This window comes from Pantherophis guttatus, chromosome 1 (assembly GCF_059756535.1).
Source record: "Pantherophis guttatus breed Tessera chromosome 1, ASM5975653v1, whole genome shotgun sequence".
Taxonomy (NCBI): domain Eukaryota; kingdom Metazoa; phylum Chordata; class Lepidosauria; order Squamata; family Colubridae; genus Pantherophis; species Pantherophis guttatus.
This window is the reverse complement of record NC_142063.1, coordinates 117,005,480-117,030,620: the sequence shown is the minus strand read 5'-3', so window position 1 is coordinate 117,030,620 and position 25,141 is coordinate 117,005,480. Positions and strand designations below refer to the sequence as shown.

Sequence of the window (25,141 nt, the reverse complement as noted above, 5' to 3'; positions counted from 1 at the left end):
ATATGTTGGAGTAATGCGATTATCCTACTAGAGTAGTAAATAGAAATGATAGAGAACTACAAAAGCAAAATACGTAAGTCGATACGAAATGCTGTAAAATTACCATTAGTGTTATGTAATGTTCAATACATTATGTCTTGACATGTTTTGTTTTTATATGTGTGTGATTGTTTTTTGTGTTGTTTTGAAAGACAAACTGTTTAATAAAAATTATTTTTTTAAAAAAAAGAATTTAGGCTTTGTTCAGCTCTCCCCACTACATTAGGAAACACAACTGAAAGATGAAGTGAATAGAAAGTATTACAGAACCCTGCTCTAAGTGAAGTTCTCATAAGCATGTATTAGATTAATTCGCTGGTAAGGAAATACAAGAGCCACCAACCACTTTAAGGATCTTTATTTGTAAATGTTTTGTTAATTTGTTGTTTAAAGTAATGAATTACAATGACAGGTTATACAAGGAAACCCAGTCAGAGTGCCAAGTTCACAAAGTACAGACACAGCAGAGGATTCAAAAAGTTGTACATTTGGTTGGATCCCACGACAAATTATGTGCAACTTTCTGCTGCACACAGAGAAGTTGCTATGGCCCATGACTTGCAGGACAGAAGGAGCCTCAAATACTGGATAGCATTACCTTTTTCAGAAACCAGTCCATTTCCCTTCCCAGGTACTGGCCTGAAATTCACTTTTGTGACCACAAGAGACCATCATTCTAATTAGCGACACCCCCCCCCCAATATTCATATCGAGTGGGAGATGTTTGCTTTCATTAAGTTGTCAACCATGCAGATTGCAGTTTTCCAAACCAAGGATTGGCAACCAGGCTGGCTCTTGTAGATTTAGATAATGAGAACTCATGTACTTCCATCAATGGGCAAAAAGCTTCATGTGCTCCTTCTCGTTTCATTTTCTGAACACGTAGAATTTAATGTGGGGGTCAATTTTGTGCATTGGTAGCAGCATCAGCAGCTATGCTCTCAGTTCCTAAATAGAGCAAGCAGATCAACATGATGCTAAATTGCAACAGGCAGAACAGGCTAGTGGGGCCATTCCATGGATCTCCCCAACGACCAATGCTTTTATTTCCACGTTGGCTTGAAGAACTTGGGTCTTTTTCAAAGCTTTGGCAATTTGAAGTGCTGCCTGATCCCTTCAATGACATACCTCTCCTTCATAATTTTAGCCAGGCCTTCTTGAAAGTAACGCATTGCAAGTTTTAAAAAACCAGGAACTGCTTCACATATTTTAGTAACCAGCTAGGAAGACACCTGGTTTTTGCTTTGCTTTATTCCTATCTCAAACTGTACTGGGCATGTCATCCCACATAATCTTTCCATGGCAGAGATTTTAAAGCAGTCTTTAAAAACTGCCAATTGTAGTCACCAAGGGTAAATCTGTTCACCATCAAGGCAAGAAAGAATTGGGCAGGGGAAGGATAGTCATCAGGCCTTGGGCAGTGAGCACATAAGAACTGGCCTTCAGCCTTCATTTAACTTTTCAAACTCATCATACAGACAAACGCAACCAAGAGCAAATAATGCTCCAAAGAAGTAGCCCAATTATGTTTGGGCTTTGAAAAAGATACATTAAAATAAATTAAAAAACCAAATGCTTTTTCTTCGGTCTGTCCCATTTTCTTCGGTCTTTTCCTTTTTCCTTCCCCATGACAGACTTCTAGGTTCTCAGACCCTATTCACTATAACCCAACCTTTACAACATACTTTGGGTCCTAATAAAGCTACAATAAATTAATAGCTATGTGTATGTCTGTGTCTACAATTTCTCAAGTATCAAACTAGTTCTGGCAAGAAGTAGTTCCTCTGTGAAACCAGCAACTATAAAACTTGTAGTCTCCCTCAGCAATCTGTAGCACAAGAGTCCTTCTGCCAATAACAGGCACTGTTGGGTAGAATATCAGTGTTTCCACTTATTGTAATGGCTTGATACCAGTTCAAATCCATCCAACCCAAGGAAAAAGCTCAAACGAGCTATTTCAAAATAACACTTGTGAGAGCTTTTCAGAGCTTCAAGACCCTCTACCTTTCAGGGGACATTGGAGAGGGGGATTTATGACCTTCCAGGAACCGAACTGTCCCAGGTGACATAAACAGGGATACTTAAAACTCTTGTTCAGTAACCTCTAGAAGAACTCGGGTTCCTTGTTCTTGACTTACTGTATGTCCTGTCAACCAGCATTATTTCCACTGTATGGCATTCTCACTGTTTCTGTCTTTCACTGCTTCCCCTTTTCCTTGCTTCAGCAAAACAGTCAATTCCAATATAGAGAAGAAGGAAAAGAGCAAAAGAATATAGAACATTTCTCATCCAGCTTTTGTTAGAAAGGGACAGTTTATCTAGCAGCAAATGCCACAATATCCATTTGGAATGGGCTGAACGGCTTTGGCTAAAGTCATATGCTAAAGGCCAAGTAAAGAAGGACTCCCAAACTATCATTCCACATCACCCAAAACCTCCAGTAAACAACTGCTCTTTGTGAAATATCAGCTATGGTCCATTGCTAGTACATATATAAGAGAGGTATCTTAGCAGCTCCATGGTTTTGGCAAGGAACTGCTACCCTGGAACAGGCGGCATATAAGAGTACCAAGCATGCCACTGAATGTGTTAGGCTTCCCCCTACCAAGCAAGTAAATGCCAAGACAAGAGGGCAATGCTGGTGCAACATGCAGAGAGGCTGGTTTTAGCATGTTAGTGGCACATGGCAAAAATCTCCCTGCTCTCCGAATGTACTAACTAGACTAAATTTCAAGAGTTTGCAGAGAAAATTCTAAAGAGAAGACATAAATGGGTTTAGAGCAAGCTTCTTACAAGTTAGACCTTGAAAGCAAGAAACGATAAAGTTCTGATGCACAGATTACAGAATCTGTTCCTTGATCAGAGCTCCAGCAGATTGTGGGGAAATCATTCAAAGGAGGCAATCAAAGCTATGTCTGGACACGTGCCACAGAGAGCGGAATTTCTGCTTCCGCTGGTCCAGAGAGATTAACTTAAATCTATACCTGATTGATTGAGGTCCTCCAAAAAATCCACAGAATGGAAAGCTTCCTGTAAGTTTTGGAGTTAATCACAGGAAAGGGTCTTCCTGATTGCCCTTTAACAGGGGCTCTAATGTAGTCTAGAATGGAAATCTAGCCTGGGAAGAGGAAAACCTTATTAACAGCTAAAAAGGTGCACATTTACCCATATGGTCCCTTTTATTTAGGGACAGATTCTTCTTATTCCCAGAGCTGCAGCTTAGCAGAACAAGAGGTTCTTTTGTTTGTTTTGTGCTGAGATGAATTTCAGGGAACCCAGTATGAGAAATAAGAAAGCTGCTCCTAAAGCAGCTGGAAAGCCCCAAGCCTGAGTGCAATGCTGCACAAGCATTTGGACAAATCTGGAAATGAGATGGCAAAGCAGGTGGACGAAAAAAGCCATCTACAGGCCTGCTATAGAGGATGTGGCAGGAGGACAGAGAGACTCCTCCTCCCATTCTTAGGGAGCAGGCCTAGCCCCAAGCAGGTTATCCACAGATATCGGCAAGACTTCAGAGAATCTGGAGTCTGATGGATTATTGGACAAGCCTCGGCCGTGTCTGCTAACCACAGCTCTCCCATGAAGACAGCAGGATCATGTTCTGCATATTGTGAGCCACCTGAAGATATTTGGATCCAGGGAGTTTGAGGGCAACAGAAACCACCAATCAAGGAAAAACACCAGGAAATGCAAAGAGGAAATCCACAGGGCAGATGGCGGGCAAACTGGCAACCAAAGACAAGAGGGATAGAGTACAGCGAGTCAGCCCTCTCTAAGTGGCATCTTTTCTACCTGCACTGGGGGTGTGGGGGAAAAGGACGTTGGGAGCCTTTCAACACCAGCAGGTTTTGGGAGAGTGCTCTGAGCCCTCCGGCTTGCTTGCTTCTTCTTCCAGCTCGACCACATTCAGTTCATCAGCTGCGTAAGTGCGGAGTCCTTCCAGCTCCTTCTTGTGAGCCTGCAGGACCAGCTCTGTCAGACGGGTGAAAGACTGAAAAAGAGGAGCAACCAAGAGGTTTTTTTAAAAAAAATATTTATTATTCAATGTTTATCCTGCCTTTATTACTTTATAGGTAACTCAAGACAGTGAACATACCTAATATTTCTTTCTCCTCCTGTTTTTTCTACCTGAATCCTTTGAATTGGGTTGGGTTGAGAGACTGACTGGCCCAAAGTCACCCAGTTGGCTTTCATGCCTATGGTAGAACTAGAACTCATGGTCTTCTGGTTTCTTGTCCAAACTGGCTCACATAATTATGGTTATAAAGGTAAAAGTAAAGGTTTCCCCTGTCCAGTCATGTCCAACGCTAGGGGGCAGTGCTTATCTCTGTTTCTTGGCCGAGGGAGCCAGTGTTGTCCAAAGACATTTCCGTGGCCGAGGTGCACAGAAAATTGTTACCTTCCCACCAAAGTGGTACCTATTTATCTACTTGCATTTGCATGCTTTCGAATTGCTGGTGGGCAGGACCTGGGGCAGGTAATGAGAGCTCATCCCGTCATACGGCACACAGATCTCAACTGTGGTCTGTCAGCTTTCCAGTTGATAAACTCAGCATCTTTAATCACTGAGTCCTCGTCCCTCCCAATTATGGTTTAAATTATGATCCTTGCAATCAGGGTGACTGTGAATGTTTAGAAATAAATGAATGGGCTATTTAAGCTAGGTAGCACTAAGTCATCTATTTGAGTAGTCATTTTAGACAATTCAAACATACTTAAGAGTACCTTCTTCATACTGTATATATTAATATACTGTAATATATTATACATGTATTTTGTCTTTTCTTCCCCAACAGGAAAGAGAAAGGAAGGAAGGAAGGAAGGAAGGAAGGAAGGAAGGAAGGAAGGAAGGAAGGAAGGAAGGAAGGAAGGAAGGAAGGAAGGAAGAAAGAGAAAGAGAAAGAGAAAGAGAGAGAGAGAGAGAGAGAGAGAGAGAGAAAGAAAGAAAGTTATATGTGGAAGACAAAGTTCTCTTTGTTTCCATTAAATTTTAGTGATCTGGAAAACCCTATCTTAGATTGAAGTGCAAAGATGACAACTGACCTGGAAGCCCCTCATCTGAGTTATTCCATCCCCAAAATTCTTACCTCTTTGATGTTCAAGTTGGTACAGGCACTTGTTTCATAGAAATCCATGCCATATTCCTTAGCTAGCTGAAAGACAATTGACGTATAAACCCAATGAGGGCTAGTATATTTTTCTATTACTATCTTCAAATCCACCTTTCCAACTCTCTTTCACCTCCAAATCTAAAAAAGCTACTTATAGAAGACAAGAACAGTATTGTCCAACAGCTTGTAGTATATGTTACTTATGTATGGTTAGGACACTGGTTGACCAAGATCTTAGATATTGACCTCAATTCATTTTTAATAAAACAATGATCTGCCCAATTTAGAACAAAATCTATAGGAGATCTATATAGAAAAGATAGCAGGTTCCCGATTTCATTTCTACAGGCTTGTGTATCATGCTGTTAAATTGCTTTTCATTACTTTTATTCAATAGTTCTCACCCACACAAAATATACCCACATATGTATGTATGATGACAGCTTCACATAGAAACTGTGAGAAAAAGTTTCCTTACATGCTAACTTTTCATGAGGATGGAAGTTCTTTTGTATAGAATGTTGTTTAGTGCCATGAGCTGCTTGGACTGATGCAGCTCAGCTGAGAGGCTAGTCCATCACCCCAATAAATATCTGGTTTCTATAACTGGACCCACCTGCCTATGATTTTTACCTGGAGGCCTTGCTCTCGGCCCACCTGCCTCTTCTGCTCCTCATCTGCTTTATTCCCAATGAGGATCTTCTGGACACCATCTGGAGCATACTGCAAAGGATATGAGGGTCTTTAGTCCTTTCATATCTCCATAGCTAAGTAAGAACTGAGTTGAAAAGTCTTGCTCGTTTTTATCTATTACCATTCTTGTGCTTTGCATATAGAGGAGAAAAATCACTTTTATTTCTTGGGATTAAAAGAGCACCATTTGATAATATTCTTCATCTCATAAGCACCTCAACTTGTCTTGGAAGCAATGGGCTTCAAAGACCCAGAATATAACAGAGCCTCCAGAAAGTTAACCAAATGCATGAGACTCCACATTTAATTCCCTGCATTGCGTCACAGAGTTTCCTTCATCCCAAACTGATTAAATTTTCCCTTAAATTCACTCAGAAGGCAGCAAATTATTTCCGTGAAGGGTGAGCAGAACATAAAAGGTCTCCCAAGTTATCCTCTACACCAGGGGTCTCCAACCTTGGCAACTTTAAGACTTGTGGACTTCAACTCCCAGAATTCTGGAAGTTGAAGGCCACAAGTCTTAAAGTTACCAAGGTTGGAGACCCCTGATCTTGACTACACTGATTTGGTACACAGGGTGAGAATTATGTGGCCAATCCTGAGGCAAAATGGAAAATATATTACCAACTATGCTTGTACACCTCTGAGAAAGATTTCTTCAATGAAAAGTCAGAGAACATCCTTCTGTGCAGAAACAGTCAGACATTCCTTGATTTATAAGCAGTCACTTAGCAACTGTTTGATTTTATAATGGATCTCTCTAGGGAGTACTTATAACATGAATTCAAAGTTCTGATGGTCTCCCCGCAAAGGTCATGTGATCGTATTGCATGTGCTCAACACCCAGGCTGCATTTACAGCTATTTGCAGTGTCTCATAGTCATGTGATCTCGTTTTACGGTGGTTTTGCCAAAATCCATTTGCATTTACTTATGGTTTTTGGCAAAGCGGCCCCATAGTGAGCCACTGGTTTGCTAAATGACCGCACTTTTTGCTTTACGATTGTGGCATCTGCTTTACAACTGCAATGTTTGCTTAATGACAGCTGCAGAAAAGTTCATAAAATCAGATCAGTCACTTGGGTGATCCGATTTTATGATCATCACGAGTTACGACCATGGTGGCAGGATTGCTTGCTGTTGTAACTTGAGGATTACCTGCATAGCCATTTGGCCACAACATCCCCCAGCAAACCTCCCCCAGTAAACAGCCAAGAAATGTTTCTGCTTACTTCGTCCACATCGCTGGCCCATTTCATTATGTGCTGATATGAGCGCTCACTGCTAATGTCGTAAACCAAAAATATCCCCTGCAAAGAGAATACCAGGTAAGGGAGCAAAAGAAATGTGAGCATCACACACAGTGAAAAGGAAAAGGGGCCTTAACTCAGAGGAAAACAAATTTACTATTAGGTCACACCCTAATCTTAGAAAAGGAGCACAGGAAAGCATTTGGGGAATGATACATTAATATAGATGGTAATGGAGCCGGTTTGAGGCAGAGGATTAGGAACCAGGAGACTCTGAGTTCTAGTCCCATTTTAGGCATGAAATCAGCTGGGTGACTTAAAGAAATCACCAGTGGTGAAATCCATTTTTTTTTACTACCGGTTCTGCAGGCGTAGCTTGGTGGGCATGGTGTGGTGGGTGTCGCTGGGGAAGGATATTGCAAAATCTCCATTCCCACCCCACTCTGGGGCCAGCCAGAGGTGGTATTTGCCGGTTGCCGGAACTACTCAAAATTTCCACTACCGGTTCCCTAGAACCAGTCAGAACCTGCTGGATTTCACCTTTGGAAATCACTCTTAGTCCTAGGAACAAAGCAAGAGCAAACCATTTCTGAAAATCTTGTCAAAAAAACTGCAGGGACTAGCCCAGGTAATTGTCAGGAGTCAACACTGACACGAAGACGTGTGCACACATACACATGCACTTAATATTGCCTGCTGTCCTTTCAATAGATTAGAACAAATTGCAGGAAAATACTTATCTAGGGACTGGATAGGATAGCCAAATGGTCATTGATGCATACTGAATTTCTCAAGCACATCTCCCAAACCTTTCCTACAGCCTCTCAGCCTTTCTCCTAAAATTATACATGATATTAGCTTGGGGTGAAGAAAAATATAAACTGGTCAGGCTGGCTACAGAAATCCCCAGAGCCTGTTGTGAGACTACTTTGGCACTCCAGCGACATCACTATTGAGGGGAAGGAAAAAGTCATAGAACTGTAAGGCAGGCAGAGGTGAGTTTCCAGCAAAGCTGATTACTGTCATAAGGAAACGTAGTAATCCCCAGTCCATGCAATCAAGTTATTCTCTATGCATTTTTTTTAATAAAATAAATGCATTTTTGTTAGGGAATATAATAAAGTAATAAACAGAGAAATTATACTGCAATCTACAATGTACAGATTACAATGTGATACTGTAGTTTTTTCCACAGACTACCAAATTTCATCTCTACTTTTAGCCAAAAATATCATACCTGGGCACGTCTGTAGTACTGTTTAGTGATTGTTTGGTACCGTTCCTGGCCTGCAGTGTCCCTGGAACAGAAGCAGTGCTATTATGGTGAGTGGAAACCTCACTTTTCATGGGTAACACCATTTATGGCATGAAGTCAATTCCAGCATCCTACTGATAGAAAGCTCAATCTCAAAACTTCCCACAGATTTCAGGAAGAAAAGCACAGCAGCTCAACAAAGTTAGGAATAATTTATTCTGTTGTTTTATGTATGGCATTTGTACGCTGTTCCAAGCCACTGTTCAAGAAGAATTAAAAAGGAGAAGATTTATAACATCAATAAAAGCATTAAAATATTTAAGCGTTGCTTATACACCTAGTAGGGGCCAAATTATAAAGATGCTGAAATTTCTGAAACTCTGAGATAATGGAGGTTGGTTCCCTATCTGAAGGAAGCAATCGTGTGGAAGAAGGTTAATTTCAGAGATGTCATTGTACGGCATGTTTTAAAACAACAGGGAACAAAGGGAGAGAAAACTGAAAGGAAGCAACAGATGGAAAGCATGTTATCTTGACAAAGCTTTATGAATGCATCCTGTTTATCCACTTCAAACTCTTCTCAAAAGTAGCACATCTGTTTGCGTGCAGCTTTGCAGAACTTTTTTGTTTTCAGATTCTAAAAGATAAATGTTCCTGAGAAACCAACTGGATTGAAAAGTTATCTATAAGTACATACGGTAGATAGGCAATGGGGTTGGTCCAAGGACTGGATCAACCTGGATGTCAATGTTGGACAAGGTTGGTGTACACTTGGAGGCCACCAGACAGAGGGAGAGGGAGGGATATTCAGACTGCCAGAGTAGCTTGAAAAAACAGGCAGACAAAGAGGAGTTAGTTTGACCACTCTTGCTTTAAGTCTGCTTGAAATGCTGGTTTATTTATTTATTTTTATTTTATTTATTTGTTTAAATTTCTATACCGCCCTTCTCCAATGTAGGACTCAGGGCGGTGAACAGCCAAAGTAAAAACAAGACATACATACAAAACATACAAAATCTAAAATCTGTTTAAAATAATTAAATAATTTTGGCCGTAATTAAAACATTCCAATTTAAAATCCGTTTAAAATTTGACTCAAGCCAGCCCAGCTAGTTGAAATAAATGGGTTTTTAGGGCCCGACGAAAAATCCGGAGGTCTGTTATTGTACATAGCTCTGGGGGGAGGTTGTTCCAGAGGGTGGGCGCCGCCACAGAGAAGGCTCTCCCCCTGGGGGTCGCCAGCCGACATTGTCTGGCGGACGGCACCCTGAGGAGGCCCACTCTGTGTGAGCATACTGGCCGGTGGGAGGCTATTGGTGGCAGAAGGCGGTCTCGTAAGTACCCCGGCCCTAAGCCATGGAGCGCTTTAAAGGTGGTCACCAACACCTTGAAGCGCACCCAGAAGACCACCGGGAGCCAGTGCAGCTCGCGCAGGAGAGGTGTCACGTGGGAGCGCCTCGTCGCCCCCAAAATCCCCCGCGCGGCCGCGTTCTGGACCAGCTGGAGCCTCCGGGTGCACCCCAGGGGGAGCCCCATGTAGAGAGCGTTGCAGTAGTCCAGGCGGGAAGTGACGAGTGCCTGAGTGACTGTGCGTAGGGAGTCCCGATCTAGAAAGGGGCGCAACTGGCGTATCAGGCGGACCTGATAAAAAGCCCCCCTGGCCACGGCCGCCAAATGATCTTCTAACGACAGCCGTGCGTCCAGGAGGACGCCCAAGTTACGAGCCCTCTCCGTGGGGGCGAGTGATTCGCCCCCAATAGCCAGCGATGGCGTCAGCTGGCTATATCGGGACGCCGGAAGCCACAGCCACTCGGTCTTGGAGGGGTTGAGTTGGAGCCTGTTTCTCCCCATCCAGGCCCGCACGGCCTCCAGGCACTGGGACATCACTTTAAGGGCATCATTGGGGTGGCCTGGGGTGGAGATGTACAGCTGGGTGTCATCAGCGTACTGATGGAACTCCACCCCGAAGCCACGGATGATCTCACCCAGCGGCTTTACATAAATGTTGAACAGAAGGGGCGAGAGGACCGACCCTTGTGGCACCCCACAAGCAAGGTGCCTCGGGGTCGACCGCTGCCCCCCTGTCAACACAGATTGCGACCGGTCAGAGAGGTAGGAGGAGAACCACCGCAAAACGGTGCCTCCCACCCCCAACCCCGCCAACCGGTGCAACATGATACCATGGTCGATGGTATCAAAAGCCGCTGAGAGGTCTAACAGGACCAGGATAGAGGAGCAACCCCTATCCCGGGCCCTCCAGAGATCATCCACCAATGCGACCAATGCCGTTTCCGTGCTGTGCCCAGGCCGGAAGCCGGACTGGAGCGGGTCTAGATAGACAGCTTCATCCAGGTACTGGGGAAGCTGTTGCGCCACCACACTCTCAACAACCTTCGCAATGAAGCGAAGGTTGGATACTGGACGATAGTTAGCCAAAACAGCCGGATCCAGAGAAGGCTTCTTGAGGAGGGGCCTCACCACCGCTTCTTTCAAAGCGGCCGGCAGGACCCCCTCACTCAAAGAAGCGTTAACAATCTTCTGGAGCCAGCCTCGTGTCACCTCCCGGGAAGCCAGTACCAACCAGGAGGGACACGGGTCCAATAAACATGTGGTCGCGTTCAGCCGTCCCAGGACCCTGTCCATGTCCTCGGGAGCCACAGGATCGAACTCCCCCCAGATAACACTCTCAAGACCTGCCTCAGTCATCCCGTCTGGACATACCCAGTCAGAGGCCAGCCCTTCCCGAATCTGAGCGATTTTGTCATACAGATACTGCACAAAATCCTCAGCTCGACCCTGCAAGGGGTCATCCCGCACTTCCAGATGGAGGAGGGAGCGGGTCACCCTAAACAGGGCAGCCGGGCGATTATCTGATGACGCGATAAGAGCGGCAAAATAGTTAGTTTTTGCCGCTTTTATCGCCACTAGGTAGGTCTTAATATGAGACCTCACCAGTGTTCGGTCAGGTTCGGAGCGGCTGGTCCTCCAACTACTCTCCAGGCGTCTTTTCCGGCGCTTCATCTCCCTAAGCTCCTCGGAAAACCAAGGAGCTAGGTGAGTTCGGTGCCGGGTCAGAGGCCGCAAAGGCACGACTCGGTCCAAGGCCCCGGCAGCCGCACTATCCCAGGCGGCCACCAGGTCTTCAGTCGAGTCATGAGCCAGAATCTCAGGAAATGGCCCAAGCTCCATCTGGAACCTATCAGGGTCCATCAGGCGCCTGGGGCGGAACCACCTGGTCGGTCCCGCCTCCCTGCGGCAGGGTGCAGCGGTTAGAAAGTCCAGTCGAAGGAGCGAGTGGTCAGACCATGACAAGGGTTCGATAGCTATATCCCCTATATCAAGGCCACTCAACCACTGACCAGAGACAAAAACTAAGTCCAGAGTGTGTCCTCCTGTGTGAGTGGGGTCATGAATTAACTGAGTAAGGTCCATGGCCGTCATGGAAGCCATGAACTCTCGAGCCACCTCAGACGTTTCACCGATAGATGGCAGGTTGAAATCCCCCATGATGGCAAGTCTGGGGGTGCCCACCGCCACCTCGGCTATAACGTTAAGGAGCTCGGGCAGGGCCGTTGCCACGTGGCAGGGAGCCAGGTACGTGACCAACAGGCCCATCTGTACTCCACGACCCCACTTCACAAAGAGGGACTCACATCCGGCTATCTGTGGAACAGTGGTCTCCCTTGGATCCAGACCTTCCTTTATAATAACCGCCACCCCCCCGCCCCTGCCCTGAGCCCTCGGCTGATGAAATGCACGGAAGCCTGGTGGGCATATATCCACGAGGGGGACTCCCCCCTCCTGGCCCAACCAGGTCTCCGTAATGCCCGCCAGGTCCGCCTCCCCCTCCTGAATAAGATCGTGAATGAGGGGGGCTTTATTAACAACGGACCTGGCGTTGCACAACATCGTGATCTAAGCTTTAATGTTAAAATATTAATAGCCAGAATTTTATTAATTTATTTAAATTTATATAGTGTAGCCACTCATCTCAAATATATGACTCTGGGAGACTCACAGCAATTTATAAAGAATGTAAAAAAGAAAACCAATACAAAAACCATAGGATGATTTAATGGTGGCACAAGGACAACTGAAATGAAAGTACCAATAAGCAAATAAACAAAACCAGCCAATGCCAAACTTCTGCATATTGTGTCAGATACATTTGGTGATTATTTCAGAATAGATTGACACTTCTATGCATGCTTTTTAGGGAATAAGGGGTTTAATTTTCTGGATAAACATGCTTTCTAATTGTACTTTAAGAATTTTGTTGTTGTTAGTTGCGAAGTCGTGTCCAACCCATCGCCACCCCATGGACAACGTTCCTCCAGGCTTTCCTTTCCTCTACCATCCTCTGGAGTCCATTTAAGCTCATGCCTACTACTTCAGTGACCCCATCCAGCTACCTAGTTCTCTGTCGTCCCTTTCTTCTTTTGCCCTCAATCTTTTCCAGCATTAGGCTCTTCTCAAGTGAGTCCTCCCTTCTCATTAGGTGGCCAAAGTATTTGAGTTTCATCTTCAGGACCTGGCCTTCTAAAGAGCAGTCAGGGTTGATCTCCTCTAGGACTGACCGGTTTGATCGCCTTGCAGTCCAAGGGATTCTCAGGAGTCTTCTCCAGCACCATAGTTCAAAGGCCTCAATTCTTTTGCGCTCAGCCTTTCTTATGGCCCAACTTTCAGACCCATACATTGCAACTGGGAAAACCATAGCCTTGACTATATGCACTTTTGTTGGCAGGGTGATGTCTCTGCTTTTTAGTATGCTGTCTAGATTGTACTGTAAGAATAGACTCTTTTAAATACTTCCTATTTACCACGTATTGCCCATCCATGGGAAAAAAGGCTAATGGATAGATGCAGCACAAAGGACTGAGGGTCATATGAATGCAAATTATATTCATTAGCCATTCTAATTTTGCCAACAGGGTCACATGGATAAATGTATACTATTGACATCATATCCATAAAAATGTTTAACATATCTACGGGTAATTATGGAAGTCCTTGCCTTCATTGCATATACACAAAAAAGAAGACAGTGACATTGGTTAAATAGATAACTGGACCAAACAGCAATGTGAACCATCAGCCTGCTTGTTTTCCCACCTGTTTCTCTGAATTGTGTGAAATTAGAAATCAGGCACGATTTCCAACTGTATTTGTTCTTCATTCAAGGCCAAGCTCATTTACTTGCACTGCAGAATGAAGACAGTAAAGGGCAGTGGAAGAGTCCAAGCAGCTGCTATGTACTGATTATCTTTCTGCTTTTACAGCCTTTCTTATATCTGATCTGGACTCTGGCCCAAAATTGGCCACAACTAATATTTTTACAAGGTGTGACTTCCCAGTCAATGCATCTGAGAACATACTGTACACAGGGTAGATTTCAGGTTTCAGTTTGGGAAGCATGTGAGACTTGGCTGCCCCCTGCTGGGTAGATTTAAATGTATTCCTCTTAAAAACAATCTATAAAATAAATACCCCCTTTCATGCCATAAATGAACAATGAGGCATCCGTGTTCCATTTTAACAGGGCATTACTCATTGCATCTTCTCTTTAAACTGTCAATATCTGCAATTTGCACTAGAAAAAAGGCACAGCCAAGGTCCAATGTGCTGTTGAGTGATCAAAGGATTAATATTCCTCAATCCCATGGTCAGATCTCCTTTTGTATCCCTCAGAGTGAATGGAAGATAGAAGGGAAGCTGAAGAGAATCCTAATCCCAGATGAAGGGAGAGAACTGGGCAAGGAAGAAGTGCAGTAAGACCTGCCTGTCTCATCAGCTTTGGCTCTGGCCTAACCCAGCACAGGCTTTCAATCCCAGTATTGTGCTATCCGCTGCCAAAGAATTGATCTCTCAACCCTACACAAATGAACTGCTGAGCTCACACCATAAACACACAGTAAAAGCATGGTGATATCAACTGTGTCATGAAGCCAAAGTGGAAATAATGGGAATGATGTGTTTTAAGTTAATTGCATCATGACATGCAGCTCATCAGCTGCACAATGATGTCATGACATGTGTGCTTCACTGCAGATACCCATGCCTAACTCCAAGCAACATCTGAGCTTCACTGAACCTCTTTACCTGAAGATGTTCAACATAAAATATTAATTCCTGTTACTAATAATTTAAAAAGCTTGTGATTAGCAAAGTGTTTTAATACTTGTATATGTTTATGTTTACTTTCTAATTACCCTTTAAATTAAATTACATTCTCTGTCAATTTATACTGAAATGTGTAACTTGTCTAAGATCTCTCACTTAATCCATAACAAAGAAGAAAATAATAACAAAGAAAAACTTAATACCCGTATTACTTACCAGATCTGGATTCGGACCTTAATTCCATCTACATCTATAGTCTTCATTTTAAAATCAACTCCTATGAACAATAAAATAAAATCACATGAAGTGCAAATAGTTTTCCTTGCAATTATCCAATATATTGCTGTATGAAATTAAATTATGCAGAGATATATGTCAAGTCTCTGAGTTTGTCAAGCTCTACAAGTCTGGCAAACTCAGGATCAAAAACTACTTGGATTTCCAAAAAAAATCTTCATTGCCAGTAGGGTAAAGTAACAAAAGCTTAAAAGCTTGTTAAAGCAATTCCCCAAATCAACTTTTATTTAATATAATCAAGACAGAGTTATTCTCTGTCAGGCCAAAACCCAAAGACAACACAGTGAAATCCAATTGAGTCCAATTCCTTATTTGCTTACACCTAAAATAGATAGTCCTCAATTTACAACCATTCATTTAGTGACTGCTCAAAGTTACAATGGCACTGCAAAAAAAAAAAAAGATTTATGACCATGTTTCACATTTATGACTTGCAGCATCCCCATTGCCATGTGATCAGTATTCGGACAGTTAACAACTGGCATGTATTTATGATGGTTGCAAAGTCCTATGTAATCACCTTTTGTGACCTTCTGACAAGCAAAGTCAATAGGGAAGCCATATTCACTTAACAACTGTGTTACTAACTTAACAACTGTAGTGATTCACTTAACAACCATGGCAAGAAAGGTTGTAAAGTGGGGTAAAACTCACTTAACAACTGCCTGGTTTAGGAATTTGGTACTGGTGACCATGGTGGAATGAAGAACCAACAAATGAATTGGCTTAATTCCTCTCTGGACAAGGAGAGGCCTCGGGATCATCCACAAGTGCCTCATGCAGTAATTCGCCACGAGGAGACTGTAAGATAGCAGTCTTCAGTGGGTTAGACTCTGGGAGCTGAGCGATCACCATCTTTGCTCAAACTGCAGTTGGCACTTTTAAAAGGACATTGGATTTACATGCTCCCTTTCTTAATCATTTCTTGAAATTGCTTGTTATGGGTTTTTCTTTTTTTTAATACGGTATTAAGAAACTTCAAAATGGCAAGTTTCACTATACTGGGTGAGTTTCCTTCAATCCTTGGCAACAGAATTTTTTTTTTTGTGGATTACACTGATATTACACTGCATTTATAATGTTTTAATAATTAAAAATAATGTTCAATTGTTTGGAATCCCCACCATATATCTGACATCAGTACAATCAAGTGGGTTCAGAAGTACTTCGCGAGAAAAATCTTGCACTCTTCTGTACATAATAGAATTCCTTATGTTGCTAGGCTCGAAATTCTCTGTTTGAATAACTTAGAACTATGTCACTTGCGGTCAGACCTAAGTATTGCATACAAAATTATACGTAGTAATGTTTTGCCTTCAAATGATTTTTTCTGTTTTAATCGCAATAATACGTGCACAAACAACTGCTTTAAACTCAATGTAAATCATTCTAAACTTGACTGTAAAAAATATGATTTCTGTAATAGAGTTGTCAAAGTCTGAAATACCCTCCCTGAGGGTATTTGTCTTAGCTACAAATTTTCAGTTTCAGTCACAAATTGACTTCCGTGGACCTTACTTCATATTTAAGTGGTCAGTAGAGGGGGCTTGCATAAGTACACTAACGTGCCTATCGTCCCTGTCGTTGTATTTTTATTTTCTTATTCTTGTTCTCATTTTTGTTTGACAAATTCCAATAAATAAAATAAATTATAAATATAAATAAATATACAAATAACAAATCAAGAGTGACTTGGATAACTCTCCATATTTCCTGTTCTGTAAGACATTCCAGTACAATTGGTATTTTTCTCTATATTTGTTTTCTTTTCACAAACACCCATTGCTTGAGCAATTGACCTACTTGTATATAAGACTAACTCCATCCTCTATTTACACTCAGACATACAGTTTAAGTCAACATTGAGATGATGCAATCTAGTCTTTTTCTTTTAAAATTCTTCCTAGTTACAACACACAGGCCAATCTATTCTTGGTCTTATCTGTGAGCATTCCATAAAACCTCAGCAGCAGAGCCAATAATTCATTTCAGTCAGCTAAAGATGAAATTTCATATGTAGTATTTGCTGTTAAAACATTGAACCTTGTGTTATGTTTCAAGGGCTTCATTTGGCATTGATTCTATCAATCTCAGTCAAAGAACTTGAGTCCCACAAGTAACAGAAAGGCACGAAAATGTTAAATGTCTTAACATTCTCCTAAGGGACAACTCACAAATACAAACAAGTAATATGAAGAAAATAATAATGGATAGTGCAGAAATTCAATTGGTGTTCCCTCTCTGTCTCTAAATTGTTAAGCATATAAACCAGCAGAATATAAATCTCCCCTATTGAATTTTTACCTGGCAGGCAGTCACCCAGGAAAAGATAAATTCTCAATAAACCTTTACGGATTGCTCAAAACTGCCCTACAGGTTGAGAAAGGACAACTGGGTTGCTATTTCAGGCATGTTGCCAAACTCTCCTGAGGCCTGCATCTTCTTTTGCTTCTAGTGCAAAATGTAGAAGTGTAGGGATCCTGAAGGAAAGGAACTTCAATTGTAACCCTTTAAACAGTCTTCATGCTAACTGTAGCATAAGAAAATGTATAGAAGTTAAAATCCAGAAACAGGACCATAATGCAGCAAGACTTTAACATTTTAAGTAGAGAAGGACACTGGGTCACGAGTGCTTTGCCAGGCTTAATTATGAAATGTCCAATTAAAGTGGTAAAATCTCTGGAAGCCTTTACAGCATTAAATTAGAAGGACTGATGGTGTCACTTGGGTGAAGTCATTTCTGGTAACTATCATTTATTTATTTAGCCACCCATCCAGGGCCGGATTTAGATGAAAAGAGGCCTTAGGCTATTCCACTTATGAGGTCCTTTCACCTATAGTGAAAGTGTAAGTTTAATTTTGCTAACAATTTGAATGTAGGCCCCTCTTGATCTTGAGGCCCTAGGCTGAAGCCTAGTTAGCCTATAGGAAAATCCGGCCCTGCACCCATCTCATCCAAGTGATTCCGGGTGGCTTACAATTCTAAAACTATGAAAGAATTAAAACAATTAAAAAGAACAAATCAATAAAAACATCTAAAGAATTTACCTACCATTTTAACTTTGATAACTAGGCATCGAATGGAAAAAATCAATAGACTTCAATTTACTGTAAAATGACTAGTTTGGTTGATTTGGCTAAATAACAGGCAACATTAGAAGAGAATATTTGTAGCTCAGGGTTGAACTGTGGTGCTCAGTGAGGCCCCAATAGCTACATTCTTCAGAAGAATTTTCTGATTGAAGATTAAATATATTGTGTTAAGAAATCATACAGTCTTTTGATGGTGACTCACAAATCGCATTAGATTCACTAGGAACAAAGTGTTTTGTACTCCAAAACTCTTATTTTGTAAACTTTCCATAGTTGCCCAAATTTCGTTATTTTCATTATCAGGACACAAGTGAGGATTCTGGTCTTTTATCACTGAGGAGAACAAGAACATTTTGTAAATGGCTCATTGTGGAAGAAATTGTTATCTGCAAGAATGGAAAGTTCTTATTGCAAAAGTATTCATACTTATAGCTACCTGGCCAAAGTCATCTGTGATCAGTTTTACATTCTAACCAGTCCTTGGAGCAGAACAGGCTTTTCAAGACAGGCAACATGTTTGTAATTTTACCCCCTGTGATTCTGTTAATCTTCCATCTCAGCAATTCAGGAAAATAGAAAAGTGGGGCCTAAAAGTCTAGCCTGGAAATAATCTCTGCTTTTTCAGCTGAAAAAAACCCTGTACTATATATGGTTTTTCCCCCCCAATGGAGATACCCATTCCCAGGTTGGAGCAAATGGACTGAGTTTCAACTCTTGTAATGCTGATCCAATTATATTGGACTATTCTAGCTCCATTATGGCAGGGGTCCCCAGCCCCTGGACCACAACTTGTTGAGAACAGAGCCATGGCCTGTTCAGAGCCAGGCTGCAGAAATGGCAGGCGAGCACATGCATGCACGCAGCTCCATTTGCGCAAGTGACAGGCATGCTTGCCTGCTTGGTCATGAAAATGAAGCAGTGCACGGGCACCCACTCTCCCACTGCTTGTGTGGAACCATCCCCACTCTCCCGCCCTCCTGCCGGTCCACAAAGCTGGAAAGGTTGGGGACTGCTGCATTATGGGAGCTATGGAGCACATTATCACCTGACCTAGAGGTCATCAGCATTAGGATGCTACTACATGGAGAAGGCTTCTCAATGTAAGAAAAAATGTGGATAGCATTATGAACAATCTGGCAAGAGTTCATTTTGCTGCAAGCCTACAAAAGCAGTATCAAAGTACATTTTTCCATCTTGGTTAAATAGCTTTTTAAAAAAGAAAATAATGAATGAGTCAAGACTCCACACATATCAGAATGTCTCATGGCAGTTTAAGGACAATTATTATGGTATCATTATTTTTGCAGACCACAGTCTATCATGAGAGGAAGTGGCACATTTATTACTGCTATTGCTATAAAAATTTACAATAGCAGCTTAGAAAAATCCTTGGTGAATTTAGAATGACATCTACCATGGCACAGAAGATTCTACAAAATATTATTATTTCTATGCAACATTAGGGGGGAAAATATCTTACAAGTAAATAAGTAAATAACACTTAACTATCATTACGTGTTGTACCTTATGATTCTTGATGAATGTATATTTTATTTTATGTACACTGAGAGCATATGCACCAAGACAAATTCCTTGTGTATCCAATCACACTTGGCCAAAATAAAATTCTAATTCTAATTCTAAGAAATAAAGAAAGACAAAGTAGCCATAATTGTTTCTAAGCAAGAGGCGAAAACAGGTAACTAAACCACTGTCATAGTTGTAAAAGTTTCTGATTAACGATTGGCATGACCAATAAAGTTGGTTTTTTCAATATAAGATTGGCACTTAATTCATATCAATTTTCTTCTCTGCAGATGCAGGTTGTGATATACCCTCATGGCTAACATACTTTTTTCCAAGAAAGTCATTAGACCAAGGTCATGGGGAAATTTCCAAATATGTTTACAATTCTATCTTGTACAATTACAATCCAATTCTATCAAATGTAGTTTTTGTCCTAGTCTATCATCTAAGTTTTAGTAACCTATCTCAAATTCAAGGCAAAATGTGGCCTTTGATTATGAAAACTTTCTGTATTTCATCAGTAGACTTTTAGTGACTTTATTCTCTAAACTCATACTTCTTTCACTGCAATTCTGGATTATATCTAAAGGAATTAGAGATAAGTTAGGATACAAATAGATACTTCTGATGGTGGAAGTAGAATATACCGGGGATTCTTTATGGCATTTGGGACAACACACCATTAAGATGAGTGCATGTATCGGTAAGAGAGATTGATTTAGCATTTGATAGGGCTGGGTTTCACATCAGTGAATAGTGGATGGGTGGCAGATGAAGTGAGGGGTGATGGGTGATCATCGCCACAGAAATGTGGCCCTGTAAATAATTGGAGAGGAATGAGGTAGCACTGGATAAGAGCATTTGAAAGAAGGGAAGGGAAGGGAAGAGAGAAGAGGAAGTGGAAGGAAGAAATGGCCTGTGTGATGGTGTCAGAAAACTGAAAATACAAACAAGGACCAATGGAAAGGAAGAGTTCCAGCATTGCCATGACCTCATCTAGTGTGAGATCTTGAAACTGTAGATGCCATTGTGGAGTTGTTTCATGAAAAGTCAATCGCAAGAGATTGGACTTGATGAGTCGAACTATGAAAGGCTAGAAGGCTTCTGTGTCAATCTGCTATGAAAGGAGAACCAGTAGGATTGGTGAATGCAGGCCAGCAAAAGTAGAAAATAAACAGAGAAGGCTCTCAGCTGTAGACACATAAGAGCAGAAGGACACTCAGGAGGCCACTGATATCTGAAGTGGTTGTCTTTCTCTCCCACTTTAATTGGTTGGTCTGCCAAGAAGCTTGTGCTGCTGATCTGTTTCTGTGCCATAACACAAGAGAAAGAGACTTAAGGCTATTTCATAGGTGAAAAACACACAGCAGGGAAGTTGGACAACCCACCCACACCCCAATATACAATGGGGTAAAAGGAAAAGAGATTCCGCCCACACCAGGAGCCCTAGCTGAACTGGGAAAACAGTAGGTGCCTCCATGCTCCATCACTTACAAGCCAGATTCATGTTCTCTCTGGCAGATTTGTGCAACTGAGAGAGTGTATGTATCTGGATTGGGAGATAGCTAAGCATTAGCCATCAATCAACTTTTCAAAGAGCTGGTCCTCCCATTTCTCAATTTAGCCAGCTTAGACAAATCTCCAACCTATATTTGTTTTTTTTGGGGGGGGGTGTAATTGGAGAACCTCGTACAGCTTCAATTTTATAGGATTCTGGAAGAAATGGATTCCTGGATTATTCGCTAATGAATTTTAAGCCCAAATCTAGGATGGAAACAGAACAGAACAGAATAGAAGCACTGCACACCAAAACAACTAGACACAAGAACAGTTTTTTCCCGAACGCCATCACTCTGCTAAACAAATAATTCCCTTAACACTGTCAAACTATTCACATTAGGCTGCATTACTATTGCTATTGGTCTTCTCATTGTTCCTGTCGCCCATCTCCTCCTACTTGTGACTGCATGACTGTAACTTTGTTGCTTGTATCCTTGCTATTTATATTGATATTGTTTCCTAGTATGATTTGATTGCTTATTTGTACCCTATGACAAGAAAAGAGTGATGAAAAATGCTGCTCTATTTTGCTTGGAGATATGTATTTAAACTCAATGTCTATATACATTTCTAAATACATACATACATTTATACATACTAAGGATTATAACAATCACTCATTATCTCTTGCCACACAGTCTTTAACTTCCCTGTCCCTTTACAGAGCTAAAAAAAATGACAGATTGTAATGCTGAGCATCTTGGCAATAGAAAACTTTGACTGTATTCTGCTATGCCCTGAACATGCCAGATATAAGATTCAGGTTCCTTCTAAATATTTAATTGCAGAAGCTATGACAATTCCTACCAACTATGCAGCCAGGAAACACACATCCAAAGCTTCTGAAGTTAATGGTTGCCTATATCCAGCACTTATGAGCAAGCAAAAGACTTATTCAAAGGAAGTTCCTTGGCTTCCTTTGGTCCAAAGCTCCATTAGAAGTCTCACAAACCAGAACTATCTACATCAGGGGTCTCCAACCACTGGGCCACGGCCCGTTCAAAACTAGGCCGCACAAGTGGTGAGTGTGCATGGCCAAACCTTCATTTGTGCGATTGGCAGGCGCATATGGCTGCTGCTTGCACAAATGTAGCTGTAAGTGCATGCATCTGCTGCTCGCATGGAACCATCCCCTCCCCCCCCCCAGCCGGACCGCCAAGCTGGAAAGTTTGGGAATGCTGATCTAGATGAATGATCTAGTGTCTGAAGATTTTAACTAGAACACTACAATCACTGTTATCTTTAGATGTGATTGCTAGTACCATGTTTTCCCGAAAATAAGACCCTGTCTTATATTTTTTTGAACCCTGAAATAAGCACTTGGCCTTTTTGCCATGTGCTCAAAAGCCCGATTGGGCTTATTATCAGGGGATGTCTTATTTTGGGGGAAACAGGGTAGAGCCTTCCATTACTTCATACCTCCGTCACTATGTTATCATGTTGAGAAAAAAATGGAAGCACAGGAATCTCACGTGCCAAACCAGCTATTACTCACAGACTTCCAATGACGGCTAATCAACCAAAATCATTATTCCTCACACTTTCCAGTGACTTCTACGGATATGTCTGTGAACACTTTCAACAACCGCCAACCAGCAGCATTCAGACCTCTGACAGGAGCTATCTGCCCCTTTCCTGGAACTTTTCTGCTTCAGAGAGAAGAAGAAGGCTATCAGAAAGGCAGAAAATACCATCACTTGTAGCTCTCGCCCCATACAGTTTCCTTCCTCTCTGGTTCATATTGGTCAAACTTCCCCGCCCCCAACAAAACAGCCCTGAGGAAATGCAGTCTTCAACAGAGCAGGGGCTCCTGCCCCCCCCCCAGGGATTCAAGTAGGCAGTCTTTTCAGAAAAACCACCCAAAAACTCTTGAAAAGGGGGACATCTTTCCCCCTTTCACCATAACCACCCCAATGAAAGTCAATAAGCAAATAGCTATTTTCTGTTGCTTGGTTTCTCTAACCCCCCCTCCCCCTTCCACATCTGACTCATGGATGTATGCCTTCCTCATGCTTTTACAACACTGACGTCGCGTTTTATTTTCACCTTAGAGGTGAGCTGGCATTACTGCATCCAAGAGGAGCAGTACCAGCAGCCGCCCGCAACTCAAGATCCAGGACGCTGATTGACTTAAAAACGGACTCTCTGCAATTGAAGGCACCCCTAAGCAGGCCCGGCATGGAAGCAGCATCGAACAGGTATAATCGGAACCTCAGGCACCGGGAAAGGATCGGGGGACGGGTTGGCTTGTTGTTGTTTTTTCATTCTCCTAAAAGTGGCAGGCGGCTCTGCCTCCGGTGCCGGATTCCCAGGTTTGAAGTCTCCCCCCCTCCTTCCCCCTTCCAGATTATGAGAAGCGGCGGTGCAGATACACTCGCGGCTTAACCCTCGCCAAAGGCGCAGTGGCTTGCCGTGCGATGCCCCCCCCCCGCCTGCCCGCCCCTTATGAGATCCCTAGAAGAATGGATAAGGTCCAACCTCAACCATCGCCCGTCATCTAAAGAAGGCATATTGCACGGTGAATAAGCGGCCCAGGCATCCTCCCGCTCAGCCCTCCGGATGCCTTTGTCTGCTGTTTCCAGCTGGACGGAGGTGGCGGAGAGGCTACCGAGTCCCGTCCAGCCGGGATCCCCCCCCACCCCACTTCTTTCCTTCCCCCCCGCGCCGCCCAATACCGATGGTGGAGATGTGCGAAGGGTGGAACTCGTTGTCGGTGAAGCGGCACAACAAGCAGGTCTTGCCCACGCCGGAGTCCCCGATGAGCAGCAGGCGAAAGAGCACGTCGTATTGCTTGGCCATGGTGGGGAGGGGGGGGCGGCCGGTCGGGCTTCAGCCCCGCGCTGCGCCGGCTGCCATCCCCGCCGAGCGCCTCCCGCTCCCGGCGTCTCTTGGTCTGGGGCGGCGGTAGCCCCAGAGGCGAGCGGGAAAGCAGGCGCTGCAGGAAGCGGGGAGGAGAGGGGGAGGGGGAGGAGGGGAGAGAGCACGAGCAATAGCGCCTCTTCGATCACTTAGGATCCACTAGGAGGAAATCCAAAGAACGGGGGAAATCGGTGGCGGCGCCGCCGGCAGAAAAACCACCTCTCCTCCAAACGGGGCTCGCGGGGAGGAGTGGAAGGCAGCTTACAGCAGCTGCTGCTGCTCCTATTGGAGAGTGGAGGTGACACAAGAACCCACGCAGGGAGCGCTTCGGGCGCGCGGAACCGAGACCCCCCACCCACCCAATCGCCTCCCCTCCCGCGCGCCCGGCTTCGAGATCCGGCGATTTGCCCCGCGTGCTGACGACCAGCAAAAAAAGGCGGGGAATGGAGGGAGGTGGAGGCTGAGAACCTTCAAGTGGGCGGAGTTTTATGCCTCAAATTGAAGATTCTCATTCTCAAATTGAGAACGGCCTGAGAGGGTAACGGTGGCTGTATCTCAAGGCAACAGGCTATGTTTTTTTTTCCCTTGAGGAAGAAGAAGACGTTTCACTTCTCATACAAGAAGCTTCATCAGTTCTGGATGGAAGGGAGGGAGGGAAGGATTAGTTCTGACAACATCTTGTGCGGGGGGGGGAGTGTTTGGAAGGATTATATTTCTTTGCAATCATCTGGTCGTTCACACGTTCTCTGAGAGCCATTGAATTGAAGCCACTTGGGAATTTATCTGTGCCAACGAAAATGGTACAATATGTAACGACCACTATTATCTCAGTCAACACATACTGTTGTAGTCAAGCCGAAGTTTGGTCCTTTTGGGCAAAACAACTTTTTAGAAAAAGGAAAAGCGCTAAGCAGGTTGCTTAAAGACACGTGTGGTAAAGCAGGGTTGGGGAGGTTGTTTTTTTGTTTTTTGCTAGAAGGTGGTTAAGACTTTGCTTGAAATCCATTAACTTGGCCACTGTGGGAAATACAAACTTCTATTTGGTAGACTCAATTCCATTTAATAGATTATGATCATATTGTCTATGCAGCAAGTGCTGATTAACAATTGCTCAAAACATTAAGGCTTGATATTAATATTCTGACATATGTATTATTTTTAGATAATATCAATGGGGATTTGTTGTCCCTGATCTAAAACTGGTTACTGGAACATATTATAATGCAGCACACCAGGCACTCTGCTGTTTCTGACAGTGTAATAACCACCCTCAGAACAACTGTAGTTTTTTATATATATGCACATAAAACTTTATGGTCAGGTACATGCAATTACAGG

The 25,141-nt window shown here is 43.0% G+C and overlaps 1 protein-coding gene across 2 annotated transcripts; it reads right to left on the bottom strand.

The window, feature by feature from the left end:
* Positions 1-381: 381 nt before the first annotated feature.
* Positions 382-24,248, bottom strand: RAB15 (RAB15, member RAS oncogene family). 2 transcript variants are annotated; one of them, XM_034433847.3, is made up of 7 exons: positions 23,620-24,248; positions 14,684-14,744; positions 8,330-8,390; positions 7,075-7,152; positions 5,784-5,873; positions 5,127-5,192; positions 382-4,030 (listed from the first exon to the last, which is right to left on the bottom strand). In XM_034433847.3, exons 1-7 carry the CDS (start codon positions 23,741-23,743, stop codon positions 3,872-3,874), a joined length of 639 nt encoding a protein of 212 aa, XP_034289738.1. In that variant the 5' UTR covers positions 23,744-24,248; the 3' UTR covers positions 382-3,871. The 2 variants fall into 2 exon arrangements, with proteins under 2 accessions (XP_034289738.1, XP_034289739.1); XM_034433848.3 differs by lacking the exon at positions 23,620-24,248 and adding an exon at positions 17,069-17,244.
* Between the last annotated feature and the right edge of the window lie 893 nt (positions 24,249-25,141).

Excerpts from the sequence above, each read along its gene's own strand:
- RAB15 (XM_034433847.3), bottom strand. The coding sequence starts at position 23,743 with ATGGCCAAGCAATACGACGTGCTCTTTCGCCTGCTGCTCATCGGGGAC. Across the intron at positions 8,391-14,683 it reads AAGGTCCGAATCCAGATCTG|GGACACTGCAGGCCAGGAAC; the intron begins GTAAGTAATACG and ends CTTCTGTTCCAG. Across the intron at positions 5,874-7,074 it reads GGGCCAGCGATGTGGACGAA|TATGCTCCAGATGGTGTCCA; the intron begins GTAAGCAGAAAC and ends TATCCTTTGCAG.